General features: G+C 47.9%; 1 protein-coding gene across 4 annotated transcripts in view; it reads right to left on the minus strand.

Moving 5' to 3' along the window:
• Nucleotides 1–247: 247 nt before the first annotated feature.
• The window catches only part of ALDH18A1 (aldehyde dehydrogenase 18 family member A1), a 42,319-nt gene continuing 21,833 nt past the window's right edge, over nucleotides 248–20,733 (minus strand). For all 4 annotated transcript variants that reach the window (XM_037138898.2, XM_053662446.1, XM_037138897.2 and 1 more), the window contains 11 exons: nucleotides 17,098–17,222; nucleotides 16,214–16,358; nucleotides 15,252–15,325; nucleotides 13,974–14,067; nucleotides 11,427–11,647; nucleotides 9,407–9,544; nucleotides 7,286–7,481; nucleotides 7,061–7,182; nucleotides 4,683–4,869; nucleotides 3,568–3,663; nucleotides 248–1,226 (listed from right to left, as the gene is read on the minus strand). In XM_037138898.2, the coding sequence (XP_036994793.2) occupies nucleotides 1,045–1,226; nucleotides 3,568–3,663; nucleotides 4,683–4,869; nucleotides 7,061–7,182; nucleotides 7,286–7,481; nucleotides 9,407–9,544; nucleotides 11,427–11,647; nucleotides 13,974–14,067; nucleotides 15,252–15,325; nucleotides 16,214–16,358; nucleotides 17,098–17,222 (1,580 nt within the window). In that variant the 3' untranslated portion in view covers nucleotides 248–1,044. The remainder of the gene's footprint in view (nucleotides 1,227–3,567; nucleotides 3,664–4,682; nucleotides 4,870–7,060; nucleotides 7,183–7,285; nucleotides 7,482–9,406; nucleotides 9,545–11,426; nucleotides 11,648–13,973; nucleotides 14,068–15,251; nucleotides 15,326–16,213; nucleotides 16,359–17,097; nucleotides 17,223–20,733) is intronic.

Below are 20,733 nucleotides of genomic sequence, written 5' to 3' on the forward strand. Positions count from 1 at the left end.
CACCCGACCTCGGGCCGACACCACGCCTTTAGTAACTCACTCCAGGCCTCGTCTCCTCACTCCCAGCCTGAGTCCCTCCCCTGGGCATCTACCTGGACTGCCTCCCAGCGGCTTCCGGAGGAGACGATGAGCAAAGGCAGAGCTGTGGGGTCGCAGGGGAGGGAAACGGGGGTCAGGGCAACAGTCAATGGCACACAGGCTTTTCATAAGAACTTTATTTCTCAAAACAAGGGAAGAATCCAAAGTACTAAAATAATCCTCTAATTTTATTTTGGAGAAAAAGAATAGGATGATAATTCATATAAAAATTTCAAGCATAATTGTTGCAGACACTTCATCCTGAAATGCGCACCTCCTGCCTGCAGCTCCAGGGTCCAAAGCATTATGGGAAGTCTCCCAGCCTCGGAGAGCCTGCCAGCATCTGGAATGCTTATTTACATTTACTCCGCAGATAAATACAGAAGATTAGCCTTCCCAGCGGAATGGATTCGGTCCACTTTTGAGATTGTCTTTGATGAGAATGCTAAAAGAGCCGCCCCTCTTCTGAGTTCCAAACCTTTCCTTTTCAAAGATGACTACGAGTGTAAAAGAAAGGGAATGTGGAAAGACTCCCTGGGTATGGCGGCTCTCGGTGCCACACAAACCCCAAGGGAGACCACACCTCATGAGGTGATAAGGTGAGAGGTGGTCGTGACTTTTCTGTTGCCTCTTATGCAGGGAAACCACACCTTTCTGTTTCTACTACTGCAGAAAATTGGACTGTACCAAGCAAAGTCCCTATCTGGAGCAATTAAGCTAAGTCCCTATCCATGACAATTACTTTTTAATTTAAAAAGTGAGAAGGAAAAAAGAAAACAGTGAGCTGGATTACAGGTCATCAGCCAAGACTGACGTTGCCAAACCGAGCCCAGAAGCCCCGGGTGCCTTCCACCAGGAAGACCCTTCCAGGACGTGGGAGACAAGACTGGGCTCATCCCCTGAGATTCTTAACACAAGGTTGACTGTGTAGCTGTCTTGGAACATCCGGCTCTTCTCCGAGTGCTTTCAGCTGGTGTTTCTCTGAGGAACAGGGAGGTTCTCGTGAAGGTATTTTAAACTTCCATGCTCTGAGAAGTCTGAGACCACGTGGTCCTGCCCTCGCAGCAGCCACTTCGTAGTCAGCAGTCCCTCAAGTCCTACTGGTCCCCGAGCGTGGATTCTCGAGGTGCTGATTCCCACCTCGGCTCCTGCAAAAACGCAAGGATGAGCGTGTGGCTTTCCCCAGGCCCTGCTTCCTGTCTGCACACCAGCCCCTCACGCTCCTCACTTGGCCTTCTCACCCCGTGCCTACTCCTGTCCCTGCCGCCCTGGGCCAGCTGGGTTCCGCTGTCCCTGCGTGGAACTGGATGCTGGAAATCATGAGCCCCCTTCTTGAAACAACATGTGGGCCTCTCTTCCACACTTTACTAGAAGTGCTGTCTATATCTGTTTAGTGCCTGGATTGTGTATCACAATTTGATATTTGGGAATTTTTTTTGACATGTATAACAATGTCTAGTATGGAGTTTTGATCTCCCTAAATACTCTTCAAGTCTTAGAAAGTCGCCCTGGCTGGTGTAGCTCAGTGGATTGAGCGTGGGACTGTAGAGCAAAGGATCGCGGGTTCGGTTCCCAGTCAGGGCACATGCCTGGGTTGCAGGCCAGTTCCCAGCAGGGGATGCACGAGAGGCAACTATACATTGATATTTCTCTCCCTCTCTCTTTCCCTTCCCCTCTAAAGATAAATAAATAAAATCTTTAAAAAAAAAGAAAGAAAGTAAGGGACGTGTTCTCAAGTACCCCCAGAATTCTTGGCACTTGGACACTCCTCAGACAGTCACTGAATACGTGAGAGGGCTCTGCTCGTTTCCCCGCCCTCCAGGCTCAGACATGGGAGCATCGGGGTTTTCCTGGGTTGGCTCGGAGTTCCACTCCACGCACGGTGGGGGCAGGGCTCCCTTGCTTTTCACAACCGTACTGAGCATGTATGATGTATGAGGCCATGGGGACATAGTAGTGAATCACTGACACGGGTCCCACTTTTGCAGAGCGGTGGTGATGGAGTGAAGGGCACTGTGATGATGGAGTGAAGGGCGCTGTGACAGACTGCATGGATGGGGGGGTGACACTGGACAGGGTGGTCAGGAGGGAGCGCCTCCCTGAGGAGGGGCCTGTCCGCCGAAACCTGAGCAATAGAAGAAGCCGGCCAGGGGAGGGTGCTGCGGGCAGAGAGGAGCAAGGGTGGAGACCTGAACAGGGGTGAGTCTGGGGGAGAGGTTGAAAAAGAGTGTGAGCACCAGATTCAAGCCCTGGTTTAAATGGCTCTGGGCCCACTCCCTAACCGTCTTTTGTGCTTCAGTTCTTTTCATTAAAAAAAAAAATGAGAAAAATAATAGAATCCATTCTGTTGAGGTAAATGTGATACTGCATGTGATGCACGTAACACATGTGCTGGGAATATAGTAAGTGCTCAGTAAACATTACACATCACTGTTCTTCGTGCATTTGACTCAGCCAGAGTGTGAGCTTGTGCTCGGAGCTGGGGGTGGAAGGACAACAGAGTGGGTGGGTCCCTTGCTTTCCCCCCAACTTGACTTTCACTTGAAAGCTGGGCACCTCAGCCCTTACGCTGCTACTTCTTCTTCCAGATCATGGAATACAAAGTCCAGTGCAAGTGATATAATAATGAAATCAAAACCCCTACATAATGGAAACAGGGAATTAAAAATAAAGTGTCTACCAACTAAAAATAACTGAGTAAAATTCCCTTTAATAACCTTTAATGATGCTATAAGAACTATTTCTCTGGCCAGATCACCTACTCAAAAGTTCAGAGGGATTAAAAGGTTTCAAGTGGTTGAAATACTTCTCAAATGTGTCATAAATGCCTTTATTGGGGCTTTGTATAATGGTGCCCCTGAAAACCACAGAGAGTCTGAAAAATCCCTGTACTCCTGGGGATGGAGGTTTTATTGTTAATGATGGAAGGGGAGAAGGGTGTCTTTCTGAAGCTTTTCAGTTCAGTCTGCTGCAGAAGTAAGCCTTGCACCTCTGGGCTTAGCTGTTTTTGAGGCCGACACGTAAGCCCGGCACAGACACTAACACTGCTTTTGTCCTGTCTGCACGGGGAGTTCTTAGTGCTGACGTAGCCTGGCTGTGTCCTTTTAAAGAAGTACGTCTGCCACCTAAGTGCTCTCAAAGACCCTGGCAGACACACCTGTCACAACCTGTGTATGGAGCCAGGCCGTGGTGGGAGGGATCCCGGCTTTGGGTTATGAGACTGTACAAGCTACTTCACTTCTTTGATTCTCACTTTCCCCATGCACAAAAAAGAAAATACAAGCACTGTCTTCTTAATGTATGAAATGCTCAGAGCACAGGACTTCTACCAGTTACTTTCTCTCCTGTACCCCCGCCCCAACTCTGTCTCTATCACCTGGACCAAGCATGTGACCATAAAGGAGAGGTGTCTCCTCCACCCTCACCACGCTCCGTGGACCACACAGTGGTGCACAGGGAAGGCTTTCTCCCACGACCAGTCTTTCTTACCCAGTCCGAAGCGGTAGCCATCGGAGAAGCGAGTGCTGGCGTTCCAGAATACACAGGCGCTATCTACATGCTGGAGAAAGAACTCTGCTGTTTTCTCTGCAGCATAAACAGAAGAAACTGAGTCAGGAGGACCCACAGAAAATGCCCCTGCTTCCAGCCACGCACCAGTGACTCACTGGGGTAGGGTCCAGGCCCCTGTGGAGCTTCCCCACATGTTAAACATCAAGATTTGTGACAAATACAAAGAGGAAGAAGGCAAATGAGCTTCATCGGTCCCTTCTGTGGAGAGAGTAGTTGCCTGGGTTGGAGCCCAGATCTCCCACGGCACACATCCCCTCAATGCAGCAGCGGCCTGTCTACACTGCTTATTTATAGGCTCTGGGGCCAGAATGCTTACCTTTGAACCCTAAGTTCACATCCACTAGCTCGGTGACCACGGGCAGGTTTCTGAACCTCTCTGTGCCTCAGTAAAATGGGGACTGACAACATGACCTAGCTGGCTCCCAGGGTGGTGGAGGGGATGAGCTGAACTGATACCCACGGCACACGCGTCACAGTCCGGCACACGGGTAAGAGCTCCGTAAATGTTAGCCGTTGTTATTGGTGCTGCTGTGATTCCCTGACAAACTGACGGTCAGTTCCCGGAGGCGGCCATCCTGGCTTCCTGCATCACTCACTGGGCCTCACGGCCTGACACCCAGGCATGTCTTAAAACACATACATGTCTGTGGAGGGAATGGATGACTGTGGAGTTGGTTCTGCCCTTAATCTCCTGAACCTCAGTTTCTTCAGCTATGAAATGGGTGTATTCCAAAAACCTGGAAGGGCTGCTGTGTGGATTAAATAATAACGCCTGTAACGCGGCAGTCATTGTTAAAGTGGAGCTAATCTTCTCTTCCCTGCCTCCCCCCGTGGGACCACTGTCACAGCGTAATGAGGTAACAGATGTGAAAGCACTTGGCAAACCAGCAAATGCGGCCGACAGCAGGCATCACCATCAGTCTGTTCAGATTATGTTTTCCCGCAGGCCGCGAGGGACTGAGAGCAGCAGAACCACCTCAGAGACTGAGGCGGAAGGAGCAGACACCATATGCTCGAAGCACTTGCATACTGACCATTCTCTGTGATGATGACATCCGTGTGGGAGCTGCCGTACTTGTGGATGTGGTCGATGGCATCCTGGACGCTGTCCACCACTTCAATGCACAATTCCAGGTCCCCGTACTCAGTCCGGAGGGACTTCACTTCAGAGGGGCTGAAGGTCAGATAGGAGGCGAACTTGGGGCCTGCGTGAATTTTCACCTGGAACAGAGGAAGGCCAGGGGCAACAACAGAAACACAAGCGAACAAGCACACACCTCCTCCTCCTCCAGGACCAGACAGCAGGATGAGCCTGCAGATGATAGGCCCGAGGTTCCTGCGGCCCGGAGAGCTAACCCAGTCCTCCTTTTAAAAGCAGCTTACTTTTGAAAATGCTGACTGGCCACAGGCCAGCAACGGGCCTTCAGCAAAACTGGAGCAGGGATTTAAGCAGGAAGACTCTGAACACTAAAAATGTGCAAGGTAGCCCTGGCTGGTGTGGCTCAGTTAGATGGAGCATCATCACCTAAATCAAAAGGTCACAGGTTCAATTCCCAGTCAGGGCACATGCCTGGGTTGTGGGTTCAGTCCCTGGTCAGGGTGCATGTGGGAGGCAGCCGATCAACATTTCTCTCTCTCCAGAATCAATACATGTATCTTTGGGTGAAATTTTTTAAAAAGTGTAAGGCATTTCATGGGTTAGCCACATAAGCCCCTGACTGCTGGCATTTCATTAACATGAACTCGCCTGACTGTAAAAACCCCATTCCCTGCATATGGGACCCGGACACCGGGCTCACAGAAGGGGACATACCATGTGCACACTTCTATCCCTTGCACCCTGGAGAAGTCCTGGGTGTGCTTCAGAGGCACGGGACTTGGCTGGCAACCACATCAAACTGTGGCTACTTGCTAAGAGTTCCAACTTTGTGAGTCAGGCCCCACCTCAGTTCAGCTCAGCTCCAGCCACAGAGGCTGCTTCTCCTCTCGCCGGGAGGAGTTAAAGGATTCTGAGGCTGGTTACTGAGGACCCACTCAGAGGCCTGATTCCGCATAAGCCTTGTTCACAGAGACCTCCCAGGTAGGGTTTATGCCTTGATTCTCTGGGACCGCGCTCTTGCTCAGTTCAACTTACAACAAGAGAGGTCTGTCCTGTCCTTGTGCTACCGAGGCCCCGTGTGGTTTCCTATCTGAGACCCACTTCCTCCAGGCCTGGAGTCCAACCATGTTCCTCAGGGACTGAAACCCCATCTTGAGTCCAGCTCTGTGCAAGCCACCCTGCTGGTTTACTTGCTGAAATGCAGCGGTGCTGCATGAAGTGTGCTTATTGGCTCCTGGTGATCCGAGGCATTTCAAGGCACTCGTGGGGAACCCTGAGGACATCGTGGGTTTGTGTGAATCAAGACTGGGGGTTTTATTCTTGGCAAAAGGAGTGCTTTCCTCCTGTCCATCCAGTGTGCCTGGCACACACGGGTACCCGATTACACAGGCCACTAGCATAAAATAAGGCCCCAAATCAAGTGAGCATGTGATCTAACTTCCTTTAATTTGTGGGGTGCATTTTCATTTTCAAAACAATCCTTCAAGTTCTCACTGGGTCCATGCCACATTTATAAACTCACTGGAGCCTTCCTTTACAGCAAAAAGATGGAAGGGGAGAGACACAAAGTGACCAAGGCCAGTGGTCACTTTCTCTACTGCTGGGCTAGTTCACAGAATTCTGAAAGGGCGCCATGACAGCAGGCATCAAAGCTTAAAATTCATTCTGACAAAAAACTTAAGAATGTCCAAGTGTGTCTGGAAAGCATCTATTTTGTCGCAATTAGGAATTTAAATGGAGCATACGTTTATGTTGGAAATTTACTGGCACCAGCTGTTTAGAACCCTCATAATGTGGTATGAAAATAATCCCAGAAAAAGAGGATATACACATTGCTGACTCCCCACTATCACTGTATTAACTACATTAATATTGGTAATGGAAGATATCTGGGGAAGGGTAGATGCAATACATTTTCGGTTTGGGAACATCTCTGCACATCTTTTCAAATCAAATCCCAACAGGCATGTGTTCAGCCACGAACTGTGCCCTATGCATCAGAACAAAGGCTGCCACGTGATCTGTCCCGTCTTTGAACCCTCTCAGCAGTCAACACGTCCCACTCTGTAACAGAGCTGTTTATGGGCGGGTTCTTCTGTCTACTAGACTGTCAGAAGGCAGAGGCCATGTCTTCATGTCTTACTCATCTCTGTGTACTTGGCACAGGGCTTTCTACACAGCAGATGCTAAAAAATAGTGCTCCTTGAATGCCTTACGTGGTATGGCAGGTGCTCCTGGTCTACTCCCACAGGCCTCGCAGTCTCCACGCAGAAGGCAGAAAGTGATGTATGAATCCCGTGAGACTTGTCTTACCTGCTCCACTCTCAGCATGTCAATGATCTGGTCAAACAGGGGTGTTCTCAGCAGGTCTCGGTGGATTAAAAGAGTCTCCAAAGCGTTACAGGCAGCTGGATATTCACATTTGGAGTCTCTGACTAAAGAAGGAGGACAAAGAATTGTTTCTATTAACGCGACCCAGAGCCACAGAGGATTTGACGGATGTTTCACCTGTGCGACAGGGGACCCCATCCAGCTCACCTAGTCTGGAGGCTTTATCGACACTGGCCTCGGAATCCACGTACATGTGGCAGATCCCCTCACTGTGCCCCATCACTGGGATCCCCTTCGAGGCTTTCTGGATGTCTCTGACCAGCTGGGAAGAGCCACGTGGGATGATTAGATCTATGATTTTGTCTAGTCGGCAAAGATCTTCCACCTCTTCTCTGGTGTTCACCTGAAGGCAGAGAGAATGAAAAGATAAAGAGGGTGTCTCCTAGCCCCATGAGATCTAAGAAGTAGCAATATCCCCGTTACAGGCAAATACCTGCACCTTCTCATAACTACCTCGGGCACTGTGAAAAATCGCTCCAGAACAAGATTAGGTCCCGACCATGGGAATTGATGCTGTCCAGCAAAAAAACATGTGGGATGCGGTCTCTGCCCTCTGACAGATGAGCTGAGTAGGGAAGACGGGGCTAGGACACAACTAGCTACCCACAGGGCAGATAATTTTTAACCTTCCAGGAGAGGTGTTACAAAGTGCGCCCTCTGGAAGGTGGAGGTACCAATTACGTCAGGCGATGAGCATCTCAGGAGAAAGTGGCTGCTTTGCTGGTTCCCCAGCCAAAGCCTGGGTGACAGGCTGGGTCTTGCTGGGGAGCTGTAGCTCCTCCCATCACCGACAGCCTCAGCCCTGGGAGGCTGGCCGGACCGACCAAGGTGCTGTGTTAGGACAGTGAGATCGTGGGCAACTTTCTGTCTTGATTTTTGATTTTCCCTTTAGTGGTCATGTTACTTACAACAGAAATACAAATTTACACGTACAAAAATGTTCACAGCAACTGTAATCTGCATAGTCCAAAAGTGGAAACAACCCAAATGTTTGTCAACAGAAGAAAGGATGGGCTGTAGTACATGCATACAAATAAAATACTACACGGCGGTGACAGAGAAATCTACTGGCAGGTTCAACGATGTGGATGGATCTCATGGACATGATGATGAACAAAAGAAATTCAACATAAAAGAGTGCATTTGGTATGACTCTATTATACGAAGTTCAAGAACAGGCAAAACATGTGAAAGAAGTAAAACAGTGGCTCCCTGCTGGTGGTAATGGGGTGCGCTGATCGGGAAGGGCGCAGGGGCCTCTGGGGTGTTGGAAATGTTCTCTATCTTGGCATGGCTAGTGGTTATGTACATGTGTACATGCAGACAGACAAAACCACATTAGATCTGTGCACCGACTATATGTATTGTACATTAATAGGAAGAGGGGGAGAAACTAGGATGTGGCAGAGCTGTGGTTTAAATCCCTAAAACCTGTGCTCTTTCCACCCACTACACTACCGTAAGAAAAGCCCAGATTCGCATCGGTGAGCATGAAATGCAATAGGTTTGTAGACCTTCCCCCAGCAGCCAGAAGGATCCTGGAACGTGGTGCGAGTGGGCCTCACCGGAAGAAGAGGATTTGGAGCCAGCCTAAGTCCAAATCTAAACTCTGCTACAGGCTGTGTGATTTGGGATGAGTTACTGAACTCTGAGACTGTTTTTTTTTCCATCTATAAAATACGTAGAAACAGATATTTTCTCACAGAGTTGTTGAGAGGATCAGGTGAGACAAGGAAGTATAGTGCCTTGACTGTAGTACATGCTCAATAAATTGTAACTCTTACTATTTGGTTCAGAAACTACAGTTGACAGCTGAGGAGTATCAGAGACTGGTTAAAATGATGATTATAGTAACAATAACAACAACAACGATGCAGCATGACCTAATTCTTACACCCTCCATGATGGTTTATGACAAACTTTCATAAAATTTGTCTCATCTGACTTGGCCTCAGTCACTCTGCCAGTGAGCAGAATCCAGGCCTCATACTCTCAGTCTGGTATTCCTGTTGCCCCTCGACCTAAAGAATGAAGGGCTAACAGGCATCCTTATAAATCAACAGTGCGAGGACACAGCTGTGTGAGAGTGGTCTTCCTAAGCCACAGAAGACCCAGGCATTGTCCAATGTCGGAGGACGCACAGGACCTGCTGCCACATCAATGGAGCCTGCTGGTGGCCGGGACTTCCACAGCTAAGTTTTGCTTCATATACCCCAAGGCCTGACCTGGCCCCTCTGGGTCCAACTTGCATCCTTCTCAGGGACCTACCAGCTGTACTGCCTCCTTGACTCCATGCATCGAGAGGGCCTCCTGGGTCAGCAGGTGAAGAATCCGGTTGCTGTGTGCGGCCTCCTTCCCTCCTTTGAGTAACAAGCCATTACCACTTGCAATAGCCAAGGCTGCCACCTGGAGACCGAAGGGGAGAGCAGTGAACCAAGGGAAAAGCAAGAGCAACAGTAACGTCAGCACTGGGTACTTCTTCTGTGCCAAGCACTGAGTTAATCGCTTTTAAAGGCCTATTCGGTTTCATCTTCACAACATTCCAGTGAATCAAATGCCTGTCTTATCTCTCTGGCTTTACAGATAGGGACACTGAAGACCAGAGAGGCTGGTGACTCCCCAAGGTCACTAGCTTCTAAGTGGCATGGCCAGGAACCCTGAAGGAGCCGAACAACCCAGGCCTTAGGAACTAAACTGTAAGCCTTCCTCAGCCCATCAGCAAAGTAACCTGAGTTAGGTGGCCAGGGTCACATGGCCCCCTCCCTGCTGTGGCCGCAGTGGAGGACGAGGACTCTGCGGCCCCCTGCCTCAGTGCTTGCTCCGCCTGACTTAAGCAGAGGCTGGGCGGCATTTTTGGCCACATCTCCCTCTGACTCTGTAATCACTGAGGGCTCTAATCCCCTGGTGCTGAGAGCCCTGAGAGGCCCAGAGCTCCCACCAGCCTGGATGGCTCAGGCAGAGGCCCTGGGGAGAGGAGCAGGCTATGCAGGGGGAGGATCAGTCACCCTCCTGGGGCGCAGAACAAACCTCACTGCCCCGATCGTCCAAGGCCTGAAGCTGGACTTTCTGAATGCTCCCAGGGTAAATGAAAAGCATCCCATTTTTGTTAAATAATGATGAAAGACACTTTCCTTAATAAAAACCTTACCTGAATATGTTAATCTCTAGATTAGTGGCTCTTATCTTGTTGGGTTTTTTTTTTTTGCTGCTCATAAACCCCTTATTAAAGTATGTAAACTTTCTCCAGATAAATACCCAAACATACTGAATTCCCATAAAACTTTTAGGATTTAAGCATTCTGTGATGCCATCCAAGGTTACGACCCTAAGTGAGGAGCTGCAGCTGGCTAAAAAAAACTCTGTGCAGTGCCAGCTAGTGGATAACAGGTGGCAGAGAAACTCCATGGACACAGCCTGCACGGAGAAGACTCAGGACCCATGTCTATCAGCAGAGGGGGTTCTGCAGTGCCCCCTGGGGCACCTCTGAGAGATGGGTCAGAAGGGTAGAGGGTATGGGAGCCCCATGGAGAACAGGCTGGTATTAGGTCACGTCAGGGAGTACCCTCCACGGAGCGCTCTGGACTTGGTCACTTAGGCCCTACAGCAAAGAGTGCAGGTTGTTCGTTTTTCAGATAGACTCTTTCAGACTTCATGGCTAGTGCAAAGAAAGAGCCGGTGTCGTAGTCCAGGGGGAGAATGGTCCCAGATCTCTGGGAGAAAGTTTAGGGCAACAAGAGCATGGCTGCTTGGCAAACCATTTCACACAGGGTTTGTCAACACTGGCCTGTGATACGCCAGGTTCCTGAAAGAGGACTGTATTTTAGTTTCCACCACTACTGGACATCCTTTTTCTAAGAGATGCACCTACAGGAAGCCACCTGTGACACTGATAATAAAGGGGCCTTTTTCACATGGGTAAAACCAGCTAGGAGATGAAAGACCCTGCAGGAGGCTGGCAGGGACTCTGGTCAGGGAACGAAGAGCCCGGCGAGCTCCGATGTTGGGCAGTGTGCTCCCATGCCCCGGTGCGGTTCGTCGGGGCTCACGGCCCACACCCGCACTTGTACATTTCATAGTAATAACATTTATAAACTTCAGTTTCTTCAAGTGTAAAATAGACATATAAATACCTACTTTAGAATTACTGGAAGAATCAGTAATATACGTTACCTTAAGAACAACCTGAGAATAAAGCCTCAAAAATTATCTTTGGGGGGGAAAAAGATAAAACTTTCTCACTTAAAAAAAAAGAATCTTTAGGAGATTTATTTTGGCGTCAGTCACTTACCTGAGGTAGACAGTCAGGGCGAGACTCAAAGATGACCAGCAGAACTCCGATTGGGACAGTCACTTGTTCCAGTTCCAAGTTTTTGGCGATCCGGGTCCGGCGCAAAACGCGCCCCACGCTGTCCTGTGAAGAGGCAGCGATCTGCCGCAGACCGATGGCCAGGCTGTTCAGTTTAGACGTGGAGAGGCTCAGGCGTTTCAGCAGGGGCGTTGCCAGTCTCCCTGGAGAGGTGTGAGGAGCACAGGACAAACAGCGGGTGTGGGCGGGCTGCACGTCCACTGAACCTGCCCTGCTGTGTCAGGCAGGGACGTGGGATTTACCGGGTCCCGGCAAGACGGGGACACGCCCTGCACACAGCTTCCCCGGTGTGGCGGTGTGCGTCAGCACGTACAGGTATGGAGAGCTCAGCAAGCTCAGTTCCAGAAACCGACATTTGCATGAGTAACTCGCAAGTAAGGAGGATCTCACCGCACCACTTTTGTAACAGTGTGGAACTGGATTCCACCTGTAAATTCAGACAACGGGCTACAATGCAGTTATTAAGCTGTGCGAAACACAGTTTGTGAGAAAGGAAAACTACAGAACAGCATGTGTGATGGGCCCCTATTCATCACATGTTTTACGTATGCATGTCTGGAAGACGTAAGAACAGTAATGATCACTGTCCATGTTGCTGCATGATTTTAACCTTTTACAATGAATGATTTCCTAATCAGACGCAATAAAGATTTTTTTGAAATAAAAATTTAAATGGAATTGTAAGTTCACGTATAAAATTTTCTTTAAATTTAAATACAACAGTATGCATGGAACAATTCTCTATACTGACACATATTCAAATATATGCATGTACATATATATCTCAGGAAAACCACATGAAATCACACATCACAAATCATTACTGTGGTTAATGTTGAGATGAGATTATGAAAATCACTCCATTCTTTTTTATAGCCACACCCACCTAGGTAATAAAAAGATCTCAACTTTGGAGGGGAGAAACCAACCTCATATTAAGAAAAAATATTAAACCATCATTCTATCAAACAATATCAATATTATTTAATTATATCAATATTAATTTTCTTCGCATTTCCCCCTGTGCTAAAAACCAAGTTTTAATTATAGCGCACGTTAAATGTTACACTCTAGTTTTTCACCTTACAATGCACACACATTTTCCATCTTGAAATAGTTGTTTAATTCCTAGTAAGAATTCCACTGAGTTGATACAGATTAATGCATTAACCACACTTACATTATTTGGTACTCAGGCTATTTCCAGTTTATAGTGTGATGAATAATCCTGCTCTAGAAGTCTTTACTGGCAAGCCTGTTTTCTCCTCCTACAATATTTTCTAGGGTAAATTTCCTGGAACAGCTTCTTGAGTCAAAGGGGATCACCGTGTTCACGGAGACCCAGGACTCTCCTCCTACGCCACTGTGCGTCCTCGTGAACTTCCAGAGAAAACTGCGGCCAGGAGTCAGAGTCCTGCCGACTGCTAGTCGTGCAACCTTGAAAAACAACGTTAACCTCTGCAGGTCCTAATTCTTTCACTTTAGATTATAAAGAACTGCATAAGATCTCTTCATTTCTTCCATTTTTGAGAGTTTATTTTAGGACTTTCCAATACCGCAAAACTTCAAAAGACCAGTAAACTCTAAAGGAAGTACCAAAGCAATGGCTCAAACATATTTTAAGGAATGAAAATAATGTTGATGAGCCTTGGGTTTCTTTGAAGGGAAGAATATTAATGTGGCTGTTTAAGGCACACTTATTCAAGAGAAAAGAAAATTAAAAACCCCATAAAATCAACCCCCATTATCATAGGGTGCCAAAGGCAGAGGATGAGGAAAGGGGAGAGTGAGCACCTACCGGGCTCTCCACAGTCGGTTGTCTGCAGAGCGAGCTCGGCCACCTCACCTGCTCTACCACGGGCCCCCCCGAGGGTGTTCTGGCCGGCCCCTGTTGCTGACTCTGGGCAGACCCCACATGGGCTAATTCTCTGCGAGATATAAGCCGTTCTATGACTATTTCACAGGCACAGTCCGTCTGGGTTTGAATCCCAGACCTGTGACAGGCCACATGGTTGTAGGCACGTGACCACTTCTCTATGCTTCGGTTTTCTCCTCTCTAAAATCGGGATAATAAATAGCAGCTACCTCACAGGCACCACATTGTACAGATAAAATAAGATTGTGTCTGTTAAGCTCTTGGCACGATGCCCGGCAACACAGAAAAGGCTCCAGAAATGTCAGCTGCCGTCAGCTGAATGCTTACAACAGTGAGGTCCTCGATCTTCTTTTTTGTCTGGAAGTTGCCATAATAGAAAAAGCCCTCTGGGGGGCTGTGCTAGAATATCAGGGGAAGGGGGTGGAAGTAGTGTGTATTGTGTGAGAGCCTAGTGAACACTAACCACCAACCCTCAATAAACAGGATGCATAATATACAATTTCTTCCACAACAATCTTGACTTTAGGTAGCCTATGATACAAGAATTAAATAGAACCCTCCTTAATGCTGACTTCAGATTGCCTGGTATTTACCCTCTGCCTCCTCCAAGTCTTTTTTGTTGGCTAACAGGATCTCATCACGCTGGTCGGTCAACAGATCAGCCAGATGATGGATAATCTCTGCTCTCTAGGAGGAAAAGTAAAATGTTAAGCAAGCAAACATATTAATCCAAAAAGGATGCACACCGCTCTTTTAAACCTACTCTTCTAAGTATGCCAGGCCTCGCCCCCGAATCCAAGGTGACCGGTGACTGGAATCTTTTTGCTTCCTCTCACTCACTTCCCAACACTGCTCCTTTCTTTCTTTCCTTCCGCTCTCACTGTTAACTTCCCCCTGCTTCTTCTTACTCCTCTTCCTCTTTACCACTCCTGATTATTGCGATTAGCAAACCTTGGTGGAAGGTAGGGAAGGGGGCATAACAAATTATACAATTTATCCATGACACAGTTAGCACTTTGAATCTGCATGACACACACATCCCCACACATTTAATATCACTAGTTGTATATAGTTCATTTCCCAGCTAAGTTTTTGCACCTGTTTTTTCTTTTTTGACAATTATTTCTTGAGTGAATTCAGACAAAGGGGGAGAAATCCAGTCCTGGATGCTTGAGGAGACCCTGCCCTTCCCCGCCCAGACTGGGAAACGCGGAAGTCAGTGTGGTGATGGCGGAAGGAGTAGAAGTGGTTTAACAGAGAGAGGAGCTGAGCTAGGCGGTGCCTTTGCTCTCCTTTCTCTACTTGTAGTTATTTTCCACTCTTTTCCGTTCTTAGTCACAGTACTCCTCAGAAGAAATCTATGTACATCACTCTCAAATGCATCCTTAACAACACACGACGTGGGAAGTCAGCCAGCCCCAGCCTTCCCCTGACCTCCCCGAGTTGCCAGCCTTATCGTGTCTGCTACTGCGACTGATTCACTGTGGACAGGGCCGGGCTAGGGTCTCGGGGCAGGCTCTGGAGCTTCTACCTTATGGATCCGTTAGATAATTAGGATAAGGAATTTTCCTACATTTACGGGCCCAGTATGTGGCAGGACTAAGGAGCCTCCCTGGTCTCGTCATATTCACATTCATCACATTGGTCAAAACATCAGAGTAGTGGAAAGCTACCCTACGTCTCAGCCCATGAAAGACAAAAGGGAAAGTAAAATTCAGAAAAAAGACAAAAGGCAGGACACGCCCAAATCAGACTGGTGACAGATAACTCTGGGGGACGCAAGGAGTAAAGGGGGAACAGCAGGCTCGGCCCTGTCCTAAATCTCACAGCATGACTCACTTTGAAAATGAACAAAACCATCGGGTTACTACCTGCTCTGGTTCCAGAGTGGCCAACGTCCTCCCTCCAGATCGAGCCATTTCTCCCTGCTGCTCCACCGTAGGGCCTGCAAGCACATTTGCAAATCTCAGATCGTGGTCAGCTTGGTTCCCTGTCACCATCTTGGCTCATACGCAGGCTCATCACACGTGCAGACCATGCACTTGATGTCCTGTTATGCTTGTTGCACACACAGAAATCACTCCACTAAAATGGCAAAGGGTATGCCAGAGTGACTCAGGCATAAAAACAAGAAACTTGTCCTGTTTCTGGGGTAGATGAGGTAACTCATGTCTTCTGGAGTTCCTTTCGGTTTCACTCCGGCCTGTGTTTTTTAACGTGCTGCTATTTCTGAATGTAGACTACACACAAGTCTGTCTCTGTGAACACTCGAGAGCACGCACCCAGTGTGTGCACCTCCACTGTCTCCTGGTATGTGGCATCCAGCATGGAACTTGCATAATGTTTCTTGATGAAAATGGTTGCTTATACATTTTTTAAAGATTTTATTTATATATTTTAGAGAGCGAGGAAGGGAGAGAGAAAGAGAAGGAGAGAAACATTGATGTGCAAGAGGAACACCAATCAGCTGCCCCTCACAGGCACCCAGGAGGGACTGAACCCGCAACCCAGCTATGCGCCCCGACAGGGAACTGAACCTTTTGTTTCATGGGATGACCACTGAGCCACACTGGTCAGGGCTGCTTATATTCTTTAACTTAGTGATTTTAGAGAGAATTAGGAGGCCTAGTTAGGCAGGTGAGATACATTTTATAAAGCAAAGCCAAAGCCAGTCTTACAAACTGTCCAAAACAACACCACGTCTCAAAGCACCAGCACATCAGCTCTGGGAATCCCTGTTCCCAGCCTGAGAGCTCGGCTTTCAGCTCCACAGAGGCAATGGCATCGCTCGCTACCACCCACAGACCACAGGACTCCACAGAGAACTACTCACCCGCAGGCTTTACTTCAGAAAAGAAGGTGCCAACTTTCTTTCCCTCTACAATGTCTGTGATGACATGCCCAGACACTTTTGGGTGAGTTCCGTTGGCAATAACCACCGAAGTGCCACCTTGCAAAGCCCAGAGGGCCGCTTTCACCTGGCAGGAGAGGTCAGATCCAAAGATGGGATTCGGACCTTTGCAGGGTCCAGTTGTCCACATTTTACATTGGCAAAATGACATAAAACACAATATGACACTGAGAAATTTAAGTACCCAGAGGATGTTCTGGAAGCTCTGGAAGCACACCCAGCCCAACTGTGGCTTGTGCTGCCTAGAGATGAAGCAATCGAACCCTTTGTGCTCAGACTGTACTGGGACTCACAACTTCCACACTTGCCACACTGCGCCTCAACAAACCGTCCAGTCTGGTGTGTGACCAGAGTCTGGAGCTGAGCACTTTTAGCCTTGTAAACAACTTTTACATTTGTCCTCATCGCTGCCACTGCTATGTGATGCTGTATCTTACAGGTATAACTTCTTAGAACAATTGATGGGAGAGAAGAATTTTTGCAAGATTTCATCAATAAATATTTGAACTCATTAACATTAGAGGATTTATGAATAACGAAAACTACACAGACCTCGCCTTTAAGGAGTTTACAATACAAATATACTCTTTATATAATACTGGTGAACAGAGTACATATACAGACATGACTAAATACTGGTACACAGTGTGCATTAAGCCTGTATTTCGATATGCACATACGAGTATGTGAGAGTGTATGTGCCTCACATGTGAACCACTCGCCCGCAAACAACTGCGAACGTAAAAATGACGAGGAAGTGCTCTGGTTTCTGAGCTGTGACAGGCAGTGTGGGCCCCAGGTCTCACCTTGGCTTCCATGCCCCCCATGCCCACTCTCGACTTGGTTCCGAATGTCACAGACTGCTGATCTCCAGGATAGAATATATCAATGAGCTTCGCATCGTCTGACCCTGGGGGGCTGTCAAAGAGGCCTAAAACGTAAACAAAGGTTCATTACCCGGCTTTAGCGGAAGTCAGTGCCTCCAAGAGGGGCCCCCCAGGCACTGCCGACCACTGTGTACCCAACTTGTCCGGAGGGACTCTGCTGTCCTACCAGTGCTACCCAGAAAAGACAGCGAGGGACCAGTGGCGTCCACCCACACTGAGAAGCAGCTCCAGGAGGACTCACCTTACATATCTGTCACCAAGCTTAATGTCAATGTTTGACAGCACCAGGGCATGGCCACATCCTTGGCACAAAATTTATCAGCCCCACCCAGAGTCTACCCAGAAGCTGCCCTCATCTCTGCTATGGCTACTTATGATGCTGAACCAAAGGATGGAACTGAAAAAGATGAGTGACTTTTACAGAAAGACCGCAGCAGGCACAACTACTTAACGTGACTATTTCCCAGCAGGATGAGATGTGAAACCGGTTCTCATGAACTCTCACAGAGCCCTATTATACCACCCATGTGACGAGTGAGCTGTTGTGAAGGTCAGGCTGAGTCGGCAGAAGAGCATGCAGCTCTTGCATTCAGTCTGGATTTATCACCACAAAGCCTGTGTCCCTTATATAACTGAGCAGAGCGACAAAAGAATTACGTGAAATGTTGTATGCATACAATCCAAGATTAAAAATGGTCACAACTTCACTCTGAGCAAGTTGGAGCCTTGGAGGGGGAAAGAGGGGCCTGAAGAAAGGGAGTTGCATCTAGGCCCAAGGGGGACACAGGCAGGGAGGAACAGCACCTGGTCGCAGACCGGCTGAGGACATCTGGGGCAGGGATGCTTCTGGTTTTAGCTCACTGCTCTTCTTGTGCTGAAATATGCCCCTCTGCTGCCCTGTTTCAAAGCTTTGCCACAGCCCTGCTGTGCACACCCTTTCTAGGGAAGCAGGGCTCAGGGGAGGGAGGAAATCGGTGTCAGCACAGAACAAGTCAGCGCGCAGCAGTGACAGCAAGAGTCACCTCTCACAACCTCTGTCCACCGCGATGCAGCACGTCATAGCGCGTCACAGCTCCCAGGATTCAGGGTCCGTTCTTCCCAGAGATACTGTGCACGGAGGTCACGGGCTGGGATTCTGAGGCTGTTTTGGTTTCATACAACCGGATGGGCAAGGCTGGACTATTCTAAGCCAAACCTTCACCTAGGTGTCTCCAGAGACACCTAGAGGTTCCTGACACTCTGGTACTCTGCCTACTCTTTTTCCATTACAGCAGCCCCTCAAAGCCAGCAAGAGGATATTCACAATTCTGACACTGTTCTAAAAATCAACACTTGGCGGATGACGGAGAGAGGCAAGAGCACAAACCTGTATGGCAGTTTGGGTGTGTGGGGCTACATTAAAGCTGTTCACTGGAGTCTAGTTCAAACTGGGTTTTACGCACTGATCTCTCAGGCTCACATCCTTCCGAGGGAAGAGTGCAGATTTTTAAATCAGAAGGAGTAAGATCAGAAACTGCCTTCTACCAAGAACTAGCTATGTGACTTTGGATACGCCATTTAACTGATATGAACTTAATTTTTTATTTCTTCATCTGAATAACTGGGCTGCCCTACTGACTTTACCGGGCTGTTACCAGGATTGAATAAACTGACATCCACAAGTACCTAGAGCAGCATTTGAGCACAGTAGAAACTTAATTTAAAAATCTGCTGATTAAACTTCTTCTCCAGGGTGGCTTACTCTTACCCCAAATTAGCCACTCCTGTCCTGAGATTTCACATGTACAAATGACAAACACAGCAAACAGACATTTCACAGGCAGAGACACTGACATGTAAGGATGGTATCTCCTACCTTCCACACAGGCAGGAGACTGACCAATCCACCTCTCTCTGCCCTTCGGCCCCTGCCCTGACCTTTCATGGGTGGAGTGCAAACTGGAGAACAAGCCTGGCCAGGTTAACTTGCCTGGGGTGTGGGCTGGGAACCAACCAGATTTTTCTGACCTCCTGGGAAGGTAACGGGGGACTTTGGGGATCTTGTAGGTTGGGCCTACTTTTGACATGGCTCTCAGATTCCTTATGGGTCAAAATGTACATGGGAACAGGTTAAGAAAGTGGGAAGTGAATGGAGAGTCAAACTGGAGCCAAGAGGGGCCCCTCCATGGGGAGGGAGAAAGGACTAGAGTAACACATTCGACATGGTGGCCACACGGCCTGGATTTTCTGCAGTGGCTCCAATTTAAGATAATCTGTCTCAGGAATTACATGAAAAGCTGAAAGTGATCAACACAATGATATACCGCTTTATAGCACTAGGACAGCTATAATCTAAAAGGCAGACAACAAGAGGTAAGCGTTGGCACGGATGTGGGGAAACAAGTGCCCTCACACACTGTGAGTGGAGATGTAAAGCGGTGCACTTTATACTGTTCTGGAAACGGTTTCCATGGTTACATGGTAAACATGGTTTGGAAAACAGCCTGGCATTTCTTCCAAAGGCTAAACGCAGAGTTATACCACACCATCCAACAATTTTGCACCTGGGTACAATTAAGAAGATGTTCACACTAAAACTTGTCCATGAACTTCAAAGCAGCATTAGTATATGATTTCATTTATGTAAAATGTCTGGTTTGCAGGCCCATGATCAATCCACTGAGCTACACCAGCCAGGGCAATTTATGTAAAATGTCCGAAACAGGCAAATCAACAGAGACAATGGAGATCAGAGGTTGCGCTGGGTTGGAGCTGGCGGGAGGTGAGTGACTGCCGGCGGGTATGGGGTTCCTGCGGTGGTGATACAAGTGCTCCAGAATCGTGACGAGGGTTGAAACACTGTGTGAGGACACTAAAGAACACTGAACTTCAAATAGGTGAATGGTATGGTATGGTATGTGAATTTTATCTCCATAAAGCTGCCACAAAAACCGAATCTAAAGTGCCTAGAGATGACAACCTTTCAGCATTTAAACTGCATCTCCAGGATTACCCCCTTCTGAGTCATAAAAACCCTTTGTCAGACTGCAGAGCTCAGAAAATATTGGTCCAGGAAGCTCAGAGAGTACCAAAGAAGTTGGACCCAAGAAGGAACACACCAAGGCACATCATAATTATATTAGCCAAGATTAAAATGAAGGAGAGAATCCTAGAAGCAGCAAGAGCTAAGGGGACAGTCACCTACAAAGGAGTTCCCATCAGACTGTCAGCGGATTTCTCAAAAGACCTTACAGGAAAGAAGGGGCTGGAAAGAGGTATTCCAAGTCATGAAAACCAAAGACCTACAACCAAGATTGCTCTATTCAGCAAAGCTTTCATTTAGAATGGAAGGACAGATAAAGTGCTTCTCAGATAAGATCAAATTTAAGGAGTTCAGCATCACCAAGCCCTTATTATATGAAATGTTAAAGGGACTTATCTAAGAAAAAGGAGATAAAAAAGATGAACAGTGAAAGGACAGGAAACTCACAGTTATCAACCACACCTAAAACAAAAGCAAATTAAGAGGACAGCTAGATCAGGAGTGAACCATAGAAATGAAGATCACGTGGAAGA

This window comes from Artibeus jamaicensis, unplaced genomic scaffold (assembly GCF_021234435.1).
Source record: "Artibeus jamaicensis isolate MK-2021 breed Jamaican fruit bat unplaced genomic scaffold, CSHL_Jam_final contig_252, whole genome shotgun sequence".
In the NCBI taxonomy this organism is placed as follows: Eukaryota; Metazoa; Chordata; class Mammalia; order Chiroptera; family Phyllostomidae; genus Artibeus; species Artibeus jamaicensis.